The following is a 19,995-nucleotide window of genomic DNA, read 5'->3' as shown; positions in this document are numbered from 1 at the left end:
ATATTTTCTTAGTTTATTTTAAGAACCACAGGTTCAAATTCTACATGTAATATCTCATTTGAAAGGTATTGCAGGTAAGTACTTTAGGAACTTTGAATAATCACAATAGCATATATACTTTTTACATAAAACACATGTAGCTATTTTAAAAGTGGACACACTGCAATTTTCACAGTTCCTGGGGGAGGTAAGTTATTGTTAGTTCTTGCAGGTAAGTAAACCACCTACGGGGTTCAAATTGGGGTCCAAGGTAGCCCACCGTTGGGGGTTCAGAGCAACCCCAAAGTCACCACACCAGCAGCTCTGGGCCGGTCAGGTGCAGAGGTCAAAGAGGTGCCCAAAACACATAGGCTTCAATGGAGGTAAGGGGGTGTCCCGGTTTCCAGACTGCCAGCAGGTAAGTACCCGCGTCCATGTAGGGCAGACCAGGGTGGTTTTGTAGGGCACCGGGTGGGACACAGGTCAGCACAGAAAGTACACCCTCAGCAGCACAGGGGCGGCCGGGTGCAGTGTGCAAACATGCGTCGGGTTTTCAATAGGTTTCAATGAGAGACTAAGGGGTCTCTTCAGCGTTGCAGGCAGGCAGGGGGGGGGGCTCCTCAGGGTAGCCACCACCTGGGCAAGGGAGAGGGCCTCCTGGGGGTCACTCCTGCACTGGAGTTCCGATCCTTCAGGTCCTGGGAGCTGCGGGTGCAGGGTCTTTTCCAGGCGTCGGGATTCCAGAGTCAGGCAGTCGCGGTCAGGGGGAGCCTCGGGATTCCCTGTGCAGGCGTCGCTGTGGGGGCTCAGGGGGGACAACTTTGGTTACTCACAGTCTCGGAGTCGCCTGGGGGTCCTCACTGTAGCGTTGTTTCTTCACCAGTCGAGTCGGGGTCGCCGGGTGCAGTGTTGCAAGTCTCACGCTTCTTGCGGGGATTGCAGGGGTCTTTAAATCTGCTCCTCTGGAAACAAAGTTGCAGTCTTTGTTGAACAGGGCCGCTGTTCTCGGGAGTTTCTTGGTCTTTTGGAAGCAGGGCAGTCCTCTGAGGATTCAGAGGTCGCTGGTCCTGAGGAAAGCGTCGCTGGAGCAGTTTTCTTCTGAAGGAGGGAGACAGGCCGGTAGGGCTGGGGCCAAAGCAGTTGGTGTCTCTGTCTTCTCTGCAGGGGTTTTTCAGCTCAGCAGTCCTCTTCTTCGTAAGTTGCAGGAATCTAAATTCTTAGGTCCAGGGGAGCCCTTAAATACTAAATTTAAGGGCGTGTTTAGGTCTGGGGGTTAGTAGCCAATGGCTACTAGCCCTAAGGGTGGGTACACCCTCTTTGTGCCTCCTCCTAAGGGGAGGGGGGTCACATTCCTATCCCTATTGGGGGAATCCTCCATCTGCAAGATGGAGGATTTCTAAAAGTTAGTCACTTCAGCTCAGGACACCTTAGGGGCTGTCCTGACTGGCCAGTGACTCCTCCTTGTTATTCTCATTATTTCCTCCGGCCTTGCCGCCAAAAGTGGGGCCGTGGCCGGAGGGGGCGGGCAACTCCACTAGCTGGAGTGAGCTGTGGTGCTGGAACAAAGGGGGTGAGCCTTTGAGGCTCACCGCCAGGTGTTACAGCTCCTGCCTGCGGGAGGTGATAGCATCTCCACCCAGTGCAGGCTTTGTTACTGGCCACAGAGTGACAAAGGCACTCTCCCCATGTGGCCAGCAACATGTCTCGAGTGTGGCAGGCTGTTAAAACCAGTCAGCCTACACAGGTAGTTGGTTAAGGTTTCAGGGGGCACCTCTAAGGTGCCCTCTGGGGTGTATTTTACAATAAAATGTACACTGGCATCAGTGTGCATTTATTGTGCTGAGAAGTTTGATACCAAACGTCCCAGTTTTCAGTGTAGCCATTATGGTGCTGTGGAGTTCGTGTTTAACAGACTCCCAGACCATATACTCTTATGGCTACCCTGCACTTACAATGTCTAAGGTTTTGCTTAGACACTGTAGGGGCACAGTGCGCATGCACTGGTGCCCTCACCTATGGTATAGTGCACCCTGCCTTAGGGCTGTAAGGCCTGCTAGAGGGGTGGCTTATCTATACTGCATAGGCAGTGTGAGGTTGGCATGGCACCCTGAGGGGAGTGCCATGTCGACTTACTCGTTTTGTCCTCACCAGCACACACAAGCTGGCAAGCAGTGTGTCTGTGCTGAGGGAGGGGTCCCCCAGGGTGGCATAAGATAATCTGCTGCCCTTAGAGACCTTCCCTGGCATCAGGGCCCTTGGTACCAGTGGTACCAGTTACAAGGGACTTACCTGGATGCCAGGGTGTGCCAATTGTGAAAACAAAAGTACAGGTTAGGGAAAGAACACTGGTGCTGGGGCCTGGTTAGCAGGCCTCAGCACACTTTCAATTCAAAGCATAGCATCTGCAAAGGCAAAAAGTCAGGGGGTAAACATGCCAAGGAGGCATTTCCTTACAGCAGGTTATCCTTACGAATATCGTGTACCCTTCTGGTGTAGTTCAGAAAAATCATGATGTTATTGTTCTCGAATTTGGGAGCTCCCTTCTCTTGTACATGGTGCAGGATCGCATCCCCATCAAGAAAGTTAAATATGCAGGAAATAATGGCCTGCAACTGCACCTCTGATCTAGGCGCCAGTGCGCGGTGTGCATGCTTAATGATAAAACACTTGGGGAGGTGCCGGTGTTGCAGCTCCGTGGTTATCCAGTCCTTTAGTGAGCTCAGCTCGGCGGACTGTCCCTCTGCCCTTTCCAGAAAGCCCATAAATCTGAGGTTATTTCTCCAGTTGTGAGTGCCTTAAGTTCTGTCACCGTTGTCCTGAGTGAGGCCACTTCTGCTGGAGCTCAGTGACTTGTCCCACTTTGACCCTTTAAGACATTTTTCCGATGTTTGTGTGTGGTAGGCCCATCGTGAGTGCCACGGTGTCGTTTTAGCCAGCGTGAGCTCCTGCAACCCCTTCATTCCCGTCAGTAGATCAACCATGGTGGGAGGTTGACGATCTTCTGACAGGTAGCATAGATTGCTCTCCCACTGTACCCTCCGAAGGCAGAGGGAACTCGTGATGGGCTATTTTGTTGGTCGGCACTAGTTTGAGGCTCATCCTTAACCTTAATTTCAATCCAAGGTGCAAGAGTCTGGCCTTTTTTTAATCGCCACCCCGTGGATTAGCTGTCTGGAGCAAAGATGTTGTCTCCACAAAGGAGCAGCCCTCCAAAGTCTGAGACCTCGGGAAATCAGTACAGCACCAGATTTTTCCCCTGCTCCTGTGTGGACTTTGTTGCACTCTTGGGCAAATACTCTTCACTTTCAGAAGACCCTGATACTGCCTCACCACATCTGGGCCCCCTTCAAGTCCGTGAACAATGAGGTAGAAGATGCGTCAAGATGAGGGGCCCTTTATAGGGGGTTGAGGTCTCCAGCTACCACAAAGGATAAGAGACAAGGGGCCACAGACAACAGTATTCAGCCCTCAGTTCAGAGCTCACACCCGGGCCCGTTAGCAAATATAGTTCAGGTTGAGAGGCTTACAACGCAGGGGGCCTTGACTATTTATAACAGCTACATAGTTCTGTAGCCATAATTGCCTTGCATAATCAACGTTCATATGATCCTACAGCATGTACAAGTAAAGGGAGCTCCTAGATTCGACAACAATACAATCATGATTTTCCAAACTACACCAGGAAGGGTACAAGATCGTACCATCTCTCATTGTCAAAGCAAAGTGTAGTTGTCCAGAGCACCTGTCTGCATAGCAGTGCCATTCACTGAATGTTGTTTGACTACCACAAAGGAAACCATAATTAAGCTATGCTTCTCGCTCTCAGCTGTTTGCCACTGCAGAATTGTGTACAATATTTATGAAATATGACTGTGCCAAGAAGCCTTTCAGTAAATTGAATTTGCATTTTCTTGTGATAAAGTTGATTTTATGTGCCATTGACTTGTGGTGACCTTTGTATATTTGCACTGTCCCTGTTGATGGTGCTACTCCTTTCTTGTACGGCTACTTCCCCCTTTTTTCTCTTTCTTCTTTTTTTTTTCTTTTTTTATCCCCTCACCTCAAAGACCTTGTCACAGCACCTCAAGCCTGCTCCCATCTTTGCAGCTGATAGATATCTACTGTAATAAAATTTTTAAGTTCACCTCTCAGGATGTCTTTGTAAATGTGTTGAGGTCAAGTGTGTGTGTTCCTCTTGCATAATGCTTTTTTGGGTCTGGAAACAGCATGGGCCCTAAGCCACTAATATCTCCCTACACATCCCCACTCAGTCTTCTCTTTTTGACGTGCGGACAACACCATGGATTGATGGTCCCATGTGGACCCTAGGTCTATGTACTGTAATTTTATAGCGTGTGAAGTTGGTCTTGTGAGGGCTCCTCTGTGGCTTCATATAACTCTTCCTTGGAAGTTTAACAGTGCCCTCTTTGGTTTGCCATCTGACACTCGCGGTCTGCATGTAACACACAGGGGGCAAATTAACAGTATCCCACAGTGATACTCACTGTTGCTTCTGGGTGGAATCTTATGGCTCCATGATGACTTTACAGCGACTCATTAAGTACTCTCTCTTATGTGGTCTCTAATACTCTTCGGATGCCCCACTGGAGTTGATCCTCCTTAGTCCTGCATGAGCTCAGTATAACTCCTCCTCCCTCCCCCCGGGTAGCTTAACAGTGCCTCAGAGTGTTTGGTACTTGTGACACTTTAATGGTCCCTGTTAACTCTTCCTAACAGTGCTTTAGCGGTTAACACTTTTGGGTGGACTCCTTAATGTTTCTCTAAATGGCACGTAATTATTTACCAAGCATTGTGAACATTTAACTTTATCCTGTTATTGTTAGTTTAACCAAGAATGTAAAAGAATATTGCTAATTAAAGAAAAGGGTAATTAGTCTATAATGCATGTTTACTGTTTGTACTTGGAAGTTACTACACTACAGAATAACTGTGATGAAATCTGTAAAATACGGATTAGCTACCTCTCCATTAACTAACTTGAATTTTCCCTCTCTACCTCAGATCCTAAGAAGCCATTGCAGGACATTTACAATCCTCCAGTTTATGAAACTGAACTACAAATAATGCAGGATTTTTATTCCACCCTGTATGAGGAATGGTAACGTATTATGAGTTCTTACGCTACGTGTGTTGACTCACAATGTCAGGCAGATTGCAGGAGAACCCGTTGAAATGACACTTATCTACCTGAAAAATGTACCCGTATTATGTTCAGTAGAGTTCATGTTTAGATGACTGACTGCTTTTTACTGTTATTTATGTGAATGTTATATGATTATTTACCCTGTGTAGAAACAATGAGTTCCTGTTTAAAAAGCTAGCAATGCTGACATGATCAGCCATCACTGCATGAATATATCTATACGTTCAATGGCATGTGTAGCTGCAGATACACATGCTGTGCATATCTCGCCATCTAGTGTTGGCCTCGGAGTGATAAAAGTTGTTTTTCTTCTAAGAATTCTTTTTTTGAGTCAGGGGATCAAGTGACGACTCCTCTTGGTGATTGTGCGCTTGGGCATCGACTCCTTTGTTAGATTGTTTTCTTTCCGCCGTCGGGTTCAGACGTGTTCCCTCTAACTCAGACTTTGGATTCGGAAACTCTATATTAACGATAACTTTTCTCATACCATTGGTATTGTTTTCGAACGAGGTTTCTTCTGAAATTGATCTGATAGTACTGTTGGGATCAAGAAAACACCCCTTCGGGCGCTTGCGCCCTTCTTGGGCCAGTTCGAGCATACTGCGCCATAGTCTGATGGATCTGACTCTATTCAGATTCTGTCCTCGGTGCCACGCTGAATTTCCTTATACCGACCAGCACTTGGTCTGTAATCTTTGCCTTTGTCCTGAACATCGTGAGGAAAACTGAAGCGTGTCGCTCGTTTTGATTGAAGAAAACACTACGTGATCGAAGGGCATGAAGACTGGAGATGGCATCGGAGTACACAGTCCACCGACACGCTCGAAGAGGAGCAGGCACAGACAGCAGTTTCGGTCCCAGATTCTGACTCTTCACAAAGATCAGAAGACGACAGCCAACTAATTACTGCGGCGCTGTATGTGAGTACACCTGTCCCTACACCCACTTTAAAAAAAAATCAAGCATGGCTTTGGGTGCATCACTGCTGTCAAGTCCTGGTTCCACCAGAAAAAAAAACTAATCGTCGACCAGCCCCTGGGTTCGGCGCCGAAAAAGGCCAAAACACCCCATCAACAGACCACGCCTGTTTCGGTGTCGAGCAAGAAAATATGAACCTCAACCTCCGAACCGAGCCAACGCGCACAATATTCGGATCTGAAATTAATGCGTTTGGCTTAGGAGCCAAAACCTCGGCTATTTTCGGGACCGAAACACCTCTGATCCACTTAGGAGCTGAAAACATCATCCTATACGGAAGAAACAGGACTTCGGCCCAAATGAAACGTGCCCAAAACATCCACTGAACATTCCTCTAAGGGCACAAAAACAACCTCTGCACATCAAATAGAGGAATCTGACATTCAACCAATTTTGGCAGTTATGGACAGTAAGCAGAGAAGAATACAAATCCACAGAGACTGGGAAAATTATTACTTCTCTACCTCCACAGACTAAAAGAAAGCTAGCATTTCAAGAGACTCTTGATACTGCCCCACCACCGGCAAACATTTTCAAGCGAAAGGAAAAGCCAACACCTCTTCAGCTTTCTCCACTACATTCACCGCAGCTTTCTTTCTCACCACTGCCACCACTACTGTCACCATCACACTCCCATACTTATTCACAGGGAGACACAGTAGACCCATGGGACATGTATAATTTGGATCCTACACCCTCTAATGATTCAGATCTCTACCCTACTAAACGATCCCCACCAGAGGATAGTACGGTTTATAACCGAGTTATATCTAGGGCAGCTGTATACCATGGGGTCCAAAAGCATGCAGAACCTTTAGAAGAGGATTTTCTTTTTAATACACTATCCTCAACCCATAAGCAATACCATTGCTTACCAATGCTTCCTGGTATGCTTAGGCACGCAGAGGACATATTTAAAGAACCAGTTAAAGCTAGGGTTCTAACTCCAAGGATTGACAAGAAATGCAAGCCTGCACCAACAGACCCCATTTACATCACGCAGCAATTATCACCAGATTCTATTGTGGTCAGTGCAGCCAGGAAGCGTGCTAAGTCAGTCTTCAGGGGATACCCTACCCCCTGACAAAGAAAGTAGAAAATTCAATGCTGCAGGAAAAAGGGTGGCGACACAGGCAGCCAACCAATGGTGTATTGGCAATTCCCAGGCCCTGTTGGCAATATAAGCATATTGGGATGAAATGCACGAATTCTTGCAATACTTACCTGAAGAACACCAAAAGCAGGCGCAGCAAATTGTAGACGAGGGTCAGGCTATTACAAATAACCAGATTAGGTCTGCTCTAGATGCAGCTGAAACTGCAGCTAGAGGAATTAATACCAGCATCACAATCAGGTGAGATGCGTGGTTGAGGTCCTCAGGTTTTAAAACTGAAATACAACAGGTGGTACTTAAGATGCCATTCGATAAACAGCACCTCTTTGGACTAGAGGTAGACCCCACCATTGAAAAACTCTGTAAAGACTGATACTGCAAAAGCCATGGGAGCCCTTTATACCACACCGTTTCGGGATTCCTTTCAGAAACCACAGTTTAGGGGAGGTTTTAAATCCCAAACTGCACAACCTTCCACCTCCCATCCAAAACAAGCACAGCAGTGCTATTCAAGAGGGTAATTTAGAGGTTCTTACAGAGTACAGAATCTTAGTGCCAGAGGAATATTTACAGCCTCAAAGGGTGCTTCCACACCCACTAAACAATGGCTTCCCAAACATCCCACAATCCCATACGTCTCCTGTGGGAGGAAGACTGCAACAATTCCATTCTCACGGGCAGAACATCACCACAGATCGGTGGGTACTCTCAATTATCCGCAATGGTTATTGCCTAGAACTCATCTCCACTCCACCCACCAAATATTCCCCCTCGTTCTCAGACTCTCTCCAGAACACACTGTTCTACAAAAAAAAAAAAAAAAAAGAGGTACAATCTCTATTACTCAAGGGGGCAATAGAAATGTTTCCCATCTCACAACAAGGGACAGGAGTATACTCGCTATACTTCCTTATACCAAAAAAGGATGGTACTCTCAGACCCATTCTTCATCTCAGACCTTTAAATCTATATATCCTGTCAAAACATTTTCACATGGTCGCTCTACAGGGTGTCATTACCCTGCTACAAAAACAAGATTACATGGCCGTGTTAGACCTAAAAGACGCTTACTTCCACCTTCCATACATCCAGCTCACCGCAAGTATCTAAGGTACATAATATCAGGCAGCCACTACCAATTCAAAGTACTACCCTTTGGAGTAGCAACAGCACCAAGAGTGTTCACAAAATGTGAAGCTGTAGTAGCGGCATACCTCAGAGACACCACATACTTGTCTTCCCTTATCTGGACGATTGGTTAATAAAAACAACACACCCAATACACAAGTTACCATTCACACACTAGGGTTCACAGTCAATTACCAGAAATCTCATCTTCAACCAGCACAAATTCAACCTTATCTAGGTGCAATTCTCAATACCCAAACAGCATTAGCATATCCAAATCCACAAAGGATACAAGATTTTCAATACCTCATAGCACAAATGCAGGTCAACCAAACTTACACAATAAGTGTTGTCATGAAACTATTGGTAATTATGGCATCATGTATAGCAATAGTTCCAAATGTGAGACTAAACATGAGACCACTGCAAGATTGTCTCTCACAACAATGGTCTCAGGCACAGGGTCGGTTACAGGACCTAGTGTTAGACTGCCAAACTTACAAATCTCTGCAACGGGTGGAATCACAGCAACTTAACAAAAGGGCGGTCCTTTCAAGACCTAGTGCCACAGACCATAATCACAACAGATGTGTCAATGACAGAGCCCATCTCAATAATCTGACGAATCAAGGGGAATGGGACGCAATACAATCAACTTACCACATAAGCCACTTGGAATTATTAGCTGTGTTCTTGGCCATCAAAGCATTTCAACCTCATGTCACACACAAAACCGTCTTAAGAACAGACAACATGACAACAATGTATTATCTGAAAAAACAAGGGGGTACACACTCATCCCAATTGTCCCTTCTAGCTCCAACAGTATGGAAATGGGCAATTCACAATCACATTCACCTAGCAGACCTTCTAAGCAGGACGCAAAAAAAAAATAAACGAGTGGGAGATTCACCCACAGGTACTTCAATATTACTTTCAAATGTGGAGAACACTAAACATAGACCTTTTTGCAGCATGCGAAAATGCAAAATGCCAAAACTTCACATCCAGAAACCCACACCCTCAGTCCAAGGGCAATGCTCTATGGATCAGTTGGTCAGGGATATTTGCTTACGCTTTTCCCCCTCTCCCTCTTAGTTCTGTTTTTGGTCAACAAAATGCGTCACGCTTCTCTCACCATGATACTTATAACTTCCACGTGAGCATGCCAACACTGGTACACAACACTCCTAGATCTGTCAGTAGTGCCCCATCACAAGCTTCCAAACAGAGCAGACCTGTTAACTCAGAAAAAAAGGTCAAATCAGGCATCTGAGTCCCAGTGTGCTCAACTTAGCAAGTTGGCTCCTGAAGTCATAGAGTTTGGATATTCACAGCTTCCATTAGAATGCATGAACATTCTAAAACAAGCATGTAAACCAACAACCAGACAATGCTATGCAAATAAATGGAAACAGTTTGTTTACTACTGTCAACCTAAGAATATAGATCCACTTAAAGCATCAGTACAAGATATTGTGTGCTATTGGCTTCATTTTCAAAAAGCAAATCTTGCTTATTCCTCTATTAAGATTCATTTAACGGCCATATCAGCCTACCTACAAAAGATACAACATACCTGTAGGAGGCTGGACTGGCTTGTAGTGAGTACCAAGGGGTACTTACACCTTGCACCAGGCCCAGGTATCCCTTATTAGTGTATAGGGTGTCTAGCAGCTTAGGCTGATAGATAATGGTAGCTTAGCAGAGCAGCTTAGGCTGAACTAGGAGACGAATGAAGCTCCTACAGTACCACTAGTGTCACTTGCACAATATCATAAGAAAACACAATACACAGATATACTAAAAATAAAGGTACTTTATTTTTATGACAATATGCCAAAGTATCTCAGTGAGTACCCTCAGTATGAGGATAGCAAATATACACAAGATATATGTACACAATACCAAAAATATGCAGTATAGTCATAGAAAACAGTGCAAACAATGTATAGTTACAATAGGATGCAATGGGGACACATAGGGATAGGGGCAACACAAACCATATACTCCAAAAGTGGAATGCGAACCACGAATGGACCCCAAACCTATGTGACCTTATAGAGGGTCGCTGGGGGTGTAAGAAAACAGTGAGGGTTAGAAAAATAGCCCACCCCAAGACCCTGAAAAGTGAGTGCAAAGTGCACTAAAGTTCCCTAAAGAGCACAGAAGTCGTGATAGGGGAATTCTGCAGGAAAGACACAAACCCGCAATGCAACAACGATGGATTTCCAAACGAGGGTACCTGTGGAACAAGGGGACCAAGTGCAAAAGTCACAAGCAAGTCGGAGATGGGCAGATGCCCAGGAAATGCCAGCTGTGGGTGCAAAGAAGCTGCTACTAGGCAGTAGAAGCTGAGGATTCTGCAGGAACGACAAGGGCTAGAAACTTCCCCTTTGGAGGATGGATGTTCCACGTCGTGAAGAGTCGTGCAGAAGTGTTTTCCCGCCGAAAGACTGCCAACAAGCCTTGCTAGCTGCAAATCGTGCGGTTAGGGTTTTTGGATGCTGCTGTGGCCCAGGAGGGACCAGGATGTCGCCAATTGCGTCGGGGGACAGAGGGGGCGCGCCCAGCAAGACAAGGAGCCCTCTCAGAAGCAGGCAGCACCCGCAGAAGTGCCGGAACAGGCACTACGAAGAGGAGTGAAACGGTGCTCACCCGAAGTTGCACAAAGGAGTCCCACGCTGCCGGAGGACAACTTAGAAAGTAGCGCAATGCAGGTTAGAGTGCCGTGGACCCAGGCTTGGCTGTGCACAAAGGATTTCCGCCGGAAGTGCACAGAGGCCGGAGTAGCTGCAAAAGACGCGGTTCCCAGCAATGCAGTCTGGCGTGGGGAGGCAAGGACTTACCTCCACCAAACTTGGACTGAAGAGTCACTGGACTGTGGGAGTCACTTGGACGGAGTTGCTGGATTCAAGGGACCTCGCTTGTCGTGCTGAGAGGAGACCCAGGGGACCGGTGATGCAGTTCTTTGGTGCCTGCGGTAGCAGGGGGAAGATTCCGTCGACCCACGGGAGATTTCTTCGGAGCTTCTAGTGCAGGGAGGAGGCAGACTACCCCCACAGCATGCACCACCAGGAAAACAGTTGAGAAGGCAGCAGGATCAGCGTTAGAGTTGCAGTAGTCGTCTTCGCTACTTTGTTGCAGTTTTGCAGGCTTCCAGCGTGGTCAGCAGTCGATTCCTTGGCAGAAGGTGAAGAGAGAGAGAGATGCAGAGGAACTCTGATGAGCTCTTGCATTCGTTATCTAAGGAAATCCCCAAAGCAGAGACCCTAAATAGCCAGAAAAGAGGGTTTAGCTACTTAGGAGAGAAGATAGGCTAGCAACACCTGAAGGAGCCTATCAGAAGGAGTCTCTGACGTTACCTGCTGGCCCTGGCCACTCAGAGCAGTCCAGTGTGCCAGCAGCACCTGTTTCCAAGATGGCAGAGGTCTGGAGCACACTGGAGGAGCTCTGGGCACCTCCCAGGGGAGGTGCAGGTCAGGGGAGTGGTCACTCCCCTTTCCTTTGTCCAGTTTCACGCCAGAGCAGGGCTGAGGGGTCCCTGAACCGGTGTAGACTGGCTTATGCAGAAATGGGCACCATCTGTGCCCATGAAAGCATTTCCAGAGGCTGGGGGAGGCTACTCCTCCCCTGCCTTAACACCTTTTTCCAAAGGGAGAGGGTGTAACACCCTCTCTCTGAGGAAGTCCTTTGTTCTGCCATCCTGGGCCCAGCCTGGCTCGACCCCAGGAGGGCAGAAACCTGTCTGAGGGGTTGGCAGCAGCAGCAGCTGCTGTGAAACCCCTGAAAAGGCAGTTTGGCAGTACCAGGGTCTGTGCTACAGACCCGTGGGATTGTGCCAACAATGCCAGGATGGCATAGAGGGGGGCAATTCCATGATCTTAGACATGTTACATGGCCATATTCGTAGTTACCATTGTTAAGCTACACATAGGTAGTGACCTATGTGTAGTGCACGCGTGTAATGGTGTCCCCGCACTCACAAAGTCCGGGGAATTTGCCCTGAACTATGTGGGAGCACCTTGGCTAGTGCCAGGGTGCCCACACACTAAGTAACTTTGCACCTAACCTTTACCAGGTAAAGGTTAGACATATAGGTGACTTATAAGTTAATTAAGTGCAGTGGTAAATGGCTGTGAAATAACGTGGACGTTATTTCACTCAGGCTGCAGTGGCAGGCCTGTGTAAGAATTGTCAGAGCTCCCTATGGGTGGCAAAAGAAATGCTGCAGCCCATAGGGATCTCCTGGAACCCCAATACCCTGGGTACCTCAGTACCATATACTAGGGATTTATAAGGGTGTTCCAGTATGCCAATGTAAATTGGTGAAATTGGTCACTAGCCTGTTAGTGACAATTTGGAAAGAAATGATAGAGCATTACCACTGAGGTTCTGGATAGCAGAGCCTCAGTGAGACAGTTAGTCATAACACAGGTAACACATTCAGGCACACTTATGAGCACTGGGTCCCTGGCTGGCAGGGTCCCAGTGACACATACAACTAAAACAACATATATACAGTGAAAAATGGGGGTAACATGCCAGGCAAGATGGTACTTTCCTACAATACCTCCCTCTTTAGAGTTCCTGTTATAAAAGCATTTATGGAAGGACTTGAACGCATTATTCCACCCAGAACTCCACCAGTTCCTGCATGGAATCTTAATATTGTGATCACAAGACTTATGGGTCCCCCATTCAAAACCATGCAATCTTGTGCTAATCAATTTTTCACATGGAAGGTTCCTTTCTTAGTAGCAATTACTTCATTCAGAAGAGTAAGTGAAATTCAGGCATTTACTCTAGAAGAACCCTTCTTCCAAGTACACAAACACAAAGTAGTACTTTAGGCAAAATTTGTGGATGTGTCTTAAGTTGTTTCACCTTTTCACAATCAGTCAGTGAAATTGCCAGTCTTTTTTCCACAGCCAGACTACTGCTGAAAGAGCTCTACACACTCTTGATCTTAAACGAGCTCTAGTGAACAAAGGACTTTAGGAAAACTAAACAACTTATTGTTTACCGTGCTCCCCTTTGGCCTTACCCGTGCCCCTCGGGTGTTCACAAAAGTGTTTTTGGTGGTTGCAGCTCATCTGCGCTGGTTAAGCGTCTGTCTTCCCCTGGGCTCCATATAAATCTTCTGGTGCTCCAGGCGATGAGGCTTTCGTTGAAAGCATTTCTTCCCTCTCTCAAAGGGAAGGTAGTGCAGGTGTTCACGGACAATACTACCGCCATGTAGTACTACAACAAACAGGGCGGAGTAGGGTCCTGGACCCTTTGTCAGGAGGCACTACGTCTCTGGACATGGTTGGAACATCAGGGCATTACCCTGGTGGTTCAACATCTCAACGCCAGAGTGGACAAACCCAGCCGTTGATGCACAGTCAGTCACGAAGTGCATCCCCATCCGGAGGTGGCGCAAGGTCTCTTTCAGCAGTGGGGAGAGCCTTGGTTAGATCTGTTCGCCTCCACAGAAAACGTGCAATGTCAGCTGTTTTGCGCATTGGAGTTTCCAAGGCAGCACGCGCTCAGAGGCGCTTTTTGTCTCAAGTGGAACTCCGGCTCCTTTACGCCTATACCACTTCTGCCCAGAGTTTTCAAGAAGATCAGGAACGACCAGGCCCAAGTCATCTTGGTGGCTCTGGACTGGGCACAGAGAGTATGGTATCTAGAGCTATTGAGTATGGTCATCGATCCTCCACTTAGACTGCCTCTTTGGGTGGATCGTCTGTCGCAGCAGCATGGGACCGTTCTCCACCTGAACCTACCCAATCTCCTCCTTCATGCATGGAGATTGAGCGGTGCCAGTTGACGACTTTTGATCTTGCACCAGAAATCTGTGATGTTATCTTGCCAGCCAGGCGTTCCTCCACCAAAACGGTTTACGCCTGTTGTTGGCATAAATTTGTGGCATGGTGCACCAACAAATCTGTTGATCCCCTCTCTGCCCCTCTATCTGAGGTACTTTTGTTCATTCTTTCTTTGGTCCGGTAGTGCTCTGCTTGGGCACCCTTAAAGGGTATTTATCTGCCATTTTGGCCTTTCTTAGGTTACCTGATCAGCCCGCACTCTTTAAATCTCCTATTGTGAGTAGACTCCTTAAAGGTCTCCCTCATTTATTTCCTCCCACTCCATTTATCATGCCTCAGTGGGACCTCAATCTTGTCCTTATTTAATGTGTACTCCCTTTGAGCCGATGCACAATTGTCCCTTATGGCTCCTCAATTAAGACTTTCTTGTTGCCATCACTTCTGCTCGCAGGGTGAGTGAGCTTCGGGCCCTTTCGTCCAAACCTCCATTCTTGTCTGTGCACCCTGACAAAGTGGAGTTGCGCACTAAAACTTCTTTCCTTCCCAAAGTGGATACGCCTTTTCATGTAGGCCAGTCCATCACCCTGCCTACTTTTTATACACACCCACATCCATCCCATGAGGAGACTCCACCGTCTGGATCCAATAAGAGCATTGGCGTTCTATCTTAATCGTACTAAAGATTTCCTGGTGAACGATCAACTTTTTGTCGGGGATGTGGGTGCAAAGACAGGGAAGGCGGTGCAAAAACGTAACCTCTCTCGATGGGTACTTCTTTGCATCAAGGTGTGCTACGCTTTGGCCAAGAAGCAACCCCCTGAGTGCTTGCGCGCTCATTCCACCAGAGCGACTGCTGCTTCCACTCCGTTAGCACGCAGAGTTCCTGTCCTGGCTATCTGGCAGGCAGCTACGTGGGCATCACTGTACACATTTGCTAAACATTACTGCCTGGGCAGTCAGGTCTGAAGGGGCGGTTAATTTGGTCCTGTAGGACTTTCTAGTATTCTTGGTTTGCAGCCCACCTCTGAGGATGGCATTGCTTAGCTATCTGTTCTAAGGTAAGGAATCTGCAACTAGAAGTCTCTATCAGATGTACAAGTTACTTACCTTTGGTAACAAAATATCTGGTAGAGACCTATTCTAGTTGCAGATTCCTTACCGACCCACCCATCCTCCCCGCTTGCAAACTGATTTCTGGGGACAGGGATTCCCCCTTCAGGTCCTTAGCTCAGGCACACCAATCTCAGTGTTCTTAGCGGCTCTGCGCTTTGGCGTGGAAAGTCGTTAAAAGAAACTGACGTCACTGCACTGAGACTACCCTGACTACTGTACTACCCCGACATCATCACGACAACTAAAACGCCAACGACGCCTGTGGAGTCGACGGACGCCACCTACTGGCCCGCAAGGGTATTGCTAGAAGAAAAATCTCCGGATCCAGTCTGACGCTTGGGAAAAATCCAAGGTAAGGAATCTGCAACTAGAATGTCTCGTCCAGATATTTCGTTAGCGTACTGCTGACTCATAGGACCAATTTTGTAGACTTACGGTAAGTACTAGGCAAAGATCAGGACCATACCAACAGGTTACTCCATGCATCACTTGGGCGGCTGGGTGTAGAGATATGCAGTAAGTGTCAGGTGACCACTCTATTTCAATAGGTATTGGTCTCTGTGGATTTAGGCTGCAGGATCCGGCTTAAGGGGAGGGGGCAGTTGGGGACAGCGAACAGGTCAGAAATGTGGGATGTTTGGGGACGTAAATGCACTTTTGGTCCTCTTCTTCATGGCCTAGGGGCAACGGATGTGGTGTTTCCTTTGGTGTCGGGTTTCATGGTTCAGGAGCACCCTCAGTTGGGGCGAGGTCCTGTGGTCTGAGGCTGCAGGCAATGTCGGGAAGTCCAGGAGGGGTGAAACCATGCTGGACTGGAGCTCAGAGCTGGGGGATGTTCTGGACACCAAGGGTCCAATTCAACTCAGGCCAGCGGCGATGGGTGCAGTGGTTGCTTTGGGGTTTTTCTCATCTCAGAGGCTGCAGGAGAGGGGATCTACGTGCAGAGGCTGCAGCCAACTTCAGGGAGGCAAGGAAGAGTGAAACCACAATGGACTCAGACTCTGGACAGCTGGGGACCTTGCTGGCACCGGAGGTCCACTCCTACTCTGGTCAGTGACTGCGGGTGCAGTGGTGTCTTCAGGCATTGGGCCTTTGTGGTTCCAGAGGGTGCAGAGTCCTTTCCTGGGATGTGGATGGAGAGCAAATCTGCTGCTCACAGTAGACTTGAGTCTTTTTTCAAAGGGATGCAATACTCTCAGATCTCTGGAGGTTCACATGCAGGACGAGTTTTTTTTTGGGTGCAGTGTCCATCAAGGTGTGTAGATAGGCCGATAGGGTTTGTACCTGATCAGTTGCTGCTGCTTCTCCTCTTCTGCTGATGTGTCTCTTCTTTGTCCTTTTCTTCTTAGGTCGGCACAATCTGAAATCTAGGGTGCAACCTAAATACTCAATTTAGGGGTGTTACAGGAAGTGCCAGGTGGCAGGAATGGGCTGACTGCTGTTAGGGTGACTACACCCATTCTATGATCACTTCCGTGGGTAAATGTGAATAACCTTGACTCTAGTGGCCTAATTCCTTCCAAGCCAAGATGGAGGAAATTAAAAAGTGGGGTCCTCTTCAGCCTGTCCACCTTAGGGTGGGACTGGCATGAAGTGGGCACCCCCGTCCAGTGTAGGCTTTTGTCTTTGGGCCCCAAGAGCACTGGCTGTCACCTTGGGGGGGTCAGAAACGTGGCTAAGGTGGCTGAACTGGTCAGGACCAGTCAGTTAACATACTGGTAATTGGTAGGTTTTCAGGGGGCATCTCTGGGTGCATGTATTGGTAAATCCAACACTGGCATATGTTTGGATTCACCAATACGACATGTTTGATACGAAACATCCCTATTTTCAGTGAAGCTGTTATGTAGCTGGGGAACTTATAGTGACCAGTGTCTACCACATGTATTTAAAATTGCTTCCCTGGTCACTTCCTATGTCTGAGAATCCACAAAGGCACAGCAGGTGCATATCTGCTTGTACAGGTATGCCCTCACATGTAATATAATTCCCCCTGCCTTAAGGCTGTAAGACCTGCTAGAGGGGCAACTTACATATATGATGCAGTGTTAAGGGACATGGCACACGGGTGTGTGGCAGGTAGTGTTTTCAATTTTACCCGCACCAACACGCAGTCTGCAATGGCAGCAGTGTGTGTGTTTGGTTGGGGATGACACAACTAGTGCTGCAGCCCTCAGGGACCTGACTTAGTTGCCCAGGGTACCTGGGGTACCATTTACTAGGGAGCTGCAGAGGGTGCTAAAGAGTGTGCCAGTTGTGGAGAAGTGTGCAGTTTTCGGGGAAGAGATTCTGGCAGTAGGGGGCTAACCATGCCAAAAAGGATGCTTTTCTAAAGTGGTGATAATGGCTTTAAGGTCACCTGATATTGGAGGTTTTATACAGTCATTTTGAGATTGTAAATAATTTGATGCTTTATTTATATAAAGCACATTTTGAAACATTATTTTGTTGTCATATTTGTTTTAGAAATCTAGTCCAAAGATGACTATTAAATACACAGGTTATTTCTATGTACCTAAAATCTTTTTCTCATTCTAGCTTTACTATTTTGGGTGCTGCCGCGCAGTCATTGAAGCAACATTTCTACAACGTGGATGACCTACTTGGTCGACTTCTTAACTCCGCTTTTATAAATCTGGAATTTATTCCAACCTTCAGACTTAAAATAATTCTCAATATCCTTTTGACAAGTAAAAATTGCTCATAAAGTGTACATTTCATAACACATTTCTTGAGACTGTTCTGGCAATTCTGTCTTTCTGTGATGGATATTTTAAGAAAACCAGCTTTTAAAATGTGCTATTTCCTTTGTAGATTCCCTACTTTGACACAGGCTTGGTCCCCAGAAACTGTCTACACATTCAGTCTACTAGGTAGTGCCATCTATGTTCTTCAGTGCCTTTCTGGCATTGCACAATACCAGCAGGTAAATTACAACATGCTTTTGCATCAATGGTACTTTTTGCCTATCGTCTCCAACTCCGCTCTTCTGTGCCTCAATCACCAGTAATTCGAAACATGCTCTGGCATTTGAACTTCATTTGCTGTGCTTCATACTCTCAAAGTAAGAGTTGAAACATTATAGAAAATGTTAGGAAAGTACCCTTATGACCACATTGTGTGGAGTCTAGGAGTTCATCATAACATTTCAGATTGTGAGCCCTATATCAGCATAATGTGAAGGCCTTATGCTCTACGAAAAGGAAATTAAAGGCAATTGAAATTCAGAAACTAAAATCCTGGGTCCCCTATGATTAAATTAAGGAATTATTTTTAGCACGGTCATCAACCAAGCTGCCACTAGAATCCATTTGCCTGCTGTCATGACCAAGATAGTACGCATAAAGAAATTATAGAACAAGAAATTCAATTTTTACAAAAGTAGTAATGAATCGGTTGTGGCTAAGATATGTTTGTGTAAAGAAATGCCTCCTTGGCATAGTTACCCCATGACTTTTTGCCTTTGCTGATGCCAAGTTATGATTTGAAAGTGTGCTGGGACCATGCTAACCAGGCCCCAGCACCAGTGTTCTTTCCCTAAACTGTACCTTTGTCTCCACCATTGGCACAACCCTGGCACCCAGGTAAGTCCCTAGTAACTGGTACCCCTGGTACCAAGGGCCCTGATGCCAGGGAAGGTCTCTATGGGCTGCTTGCCAGCTTGTGTGTGCTGGTGGGGAGAAAATGACTAAGTCGACATGGCACTCCCCTCAGAGTGCCATGCCAACCTCACACTGCCTGTGGCATAGGTAAGTCACCCCTCTAGCAGGCCTTACAGCCGTAAGGGAGGGTGCACTAAACCACAGGTGAGGGCATTTGTGCATGAGCACTATGCCATTACAGTATCTAAGCAAAACCTTTGATACTGTAAGTGCAGGGTAGCCATAAGAGTATATGGTCTGGGAGTCTGTCAAACACGAACTCCACCGCACCATAATGGCTACACTGAAAACTGGGAGGTTTGGTATCAAACTTCTCAGCACAATAAATGCACACTGATGCCAGTGTACACTTTATTGTGAAATACACCCCAGAGGGCATCTTAGAGATGCCCCCTGAAAACATACCTGACTTCCAGTGTGGGCTGACTAGTTTTTGCCAGCGTACCACACACCAGACATGTTGCTGGCCACATAGGGAAGAGTGCCTGTGTCACTCTGTGGCCAGGAACAAAACCTGTACTTGGTAGAGATGCTTCTCACCTCCCCCTGCAGGAACTGTAACACCTGCCGGTGAGCCTCAAAGGCTCACCCCTTTTGTTACAGCACCACAGGGCATCCCAGCTAGTGGAGATGCCCGCCCCTCCGGCCACTGCCCCCACTTTTGGCGGCAAGGCTGGAGGAGATAATGAGGAAAACAAGGAGGAGCCACTCCCCAGTCAGGACAGCCCCTAAGGTGTCCTGAGCTGAGGTGACTGACTTTTAGAAATCCTCCATCTTGCAGATGGAGGATTCCCCCAATAGGATTAGGGATGTGCCCCCCTCCCCACAGGGAGGATGCACAAAGAGGGTGTAGCCACCCTCAGGGTCAGTAGCCATTGGCTACTGCCCTCCCAGACATAAACACACCCCTAAATTGAGTATTTAGGGGCTCCCAGAACCGAGGAAGACAGATTCCTGCAACCTAAAGAAGGACTGCTGACCTGAAGCCCTGCAGTGAAGACTGAGACGACAACTGATTTGGCCCCAGCCCCACCGGCCTGTCTC

General features: G+C 47.2%; 1 protein-coding gene across 2 annotated transcripts in view; it reads left to right on the top strand.

Moving 5' to 3' along the window:
• The window catches only part of LOC138296808 (exportin-5-like), a 1,097,230-nt gene that overhangs the window by 784,609 nt on the left and 292,626 nt on the right, over window positions 1-19,995 (top strand). For both annotated transcript variants that reach the window (XM_069236256.1, XM_069236254.1), the window contains exons 22-23: window positions 5,002-5,098; window positions 17,828-17,964. In XM_069236256.1, the coding sequence (XP_069092357.1) occupies window positions 5,002-5,098; window positions 17,828-17,964 (234 nt within the window). The remainder of the gene's footprint in view (window positions 1-5,001; window positions 5,099-17,827; window positions 17,965-19,995) is intronic.

The sequence above is a fragment of the Pleurodeles waltl genome, chromosome 5 (assembly GCF_031143425.1).
Source record: "Pleurodeles waltl isolate 20211129_DDA chromosome 5, aPleWal1.hap1.20221129, whole genome shotgun sequence".
Taxonomy (NCBI): domain Eukaryota; kingdom Metazoa; phylum Chordata; class Amphibia; order Caudata; family Salamandridae; genus Pleurodeles; species Pleurodeles waltl.
The sequence above is the reverse complement of the archived record's forward strand: the minus strand, read 5'-3'. Positions and strand labels throughout refer to the sequence as shown.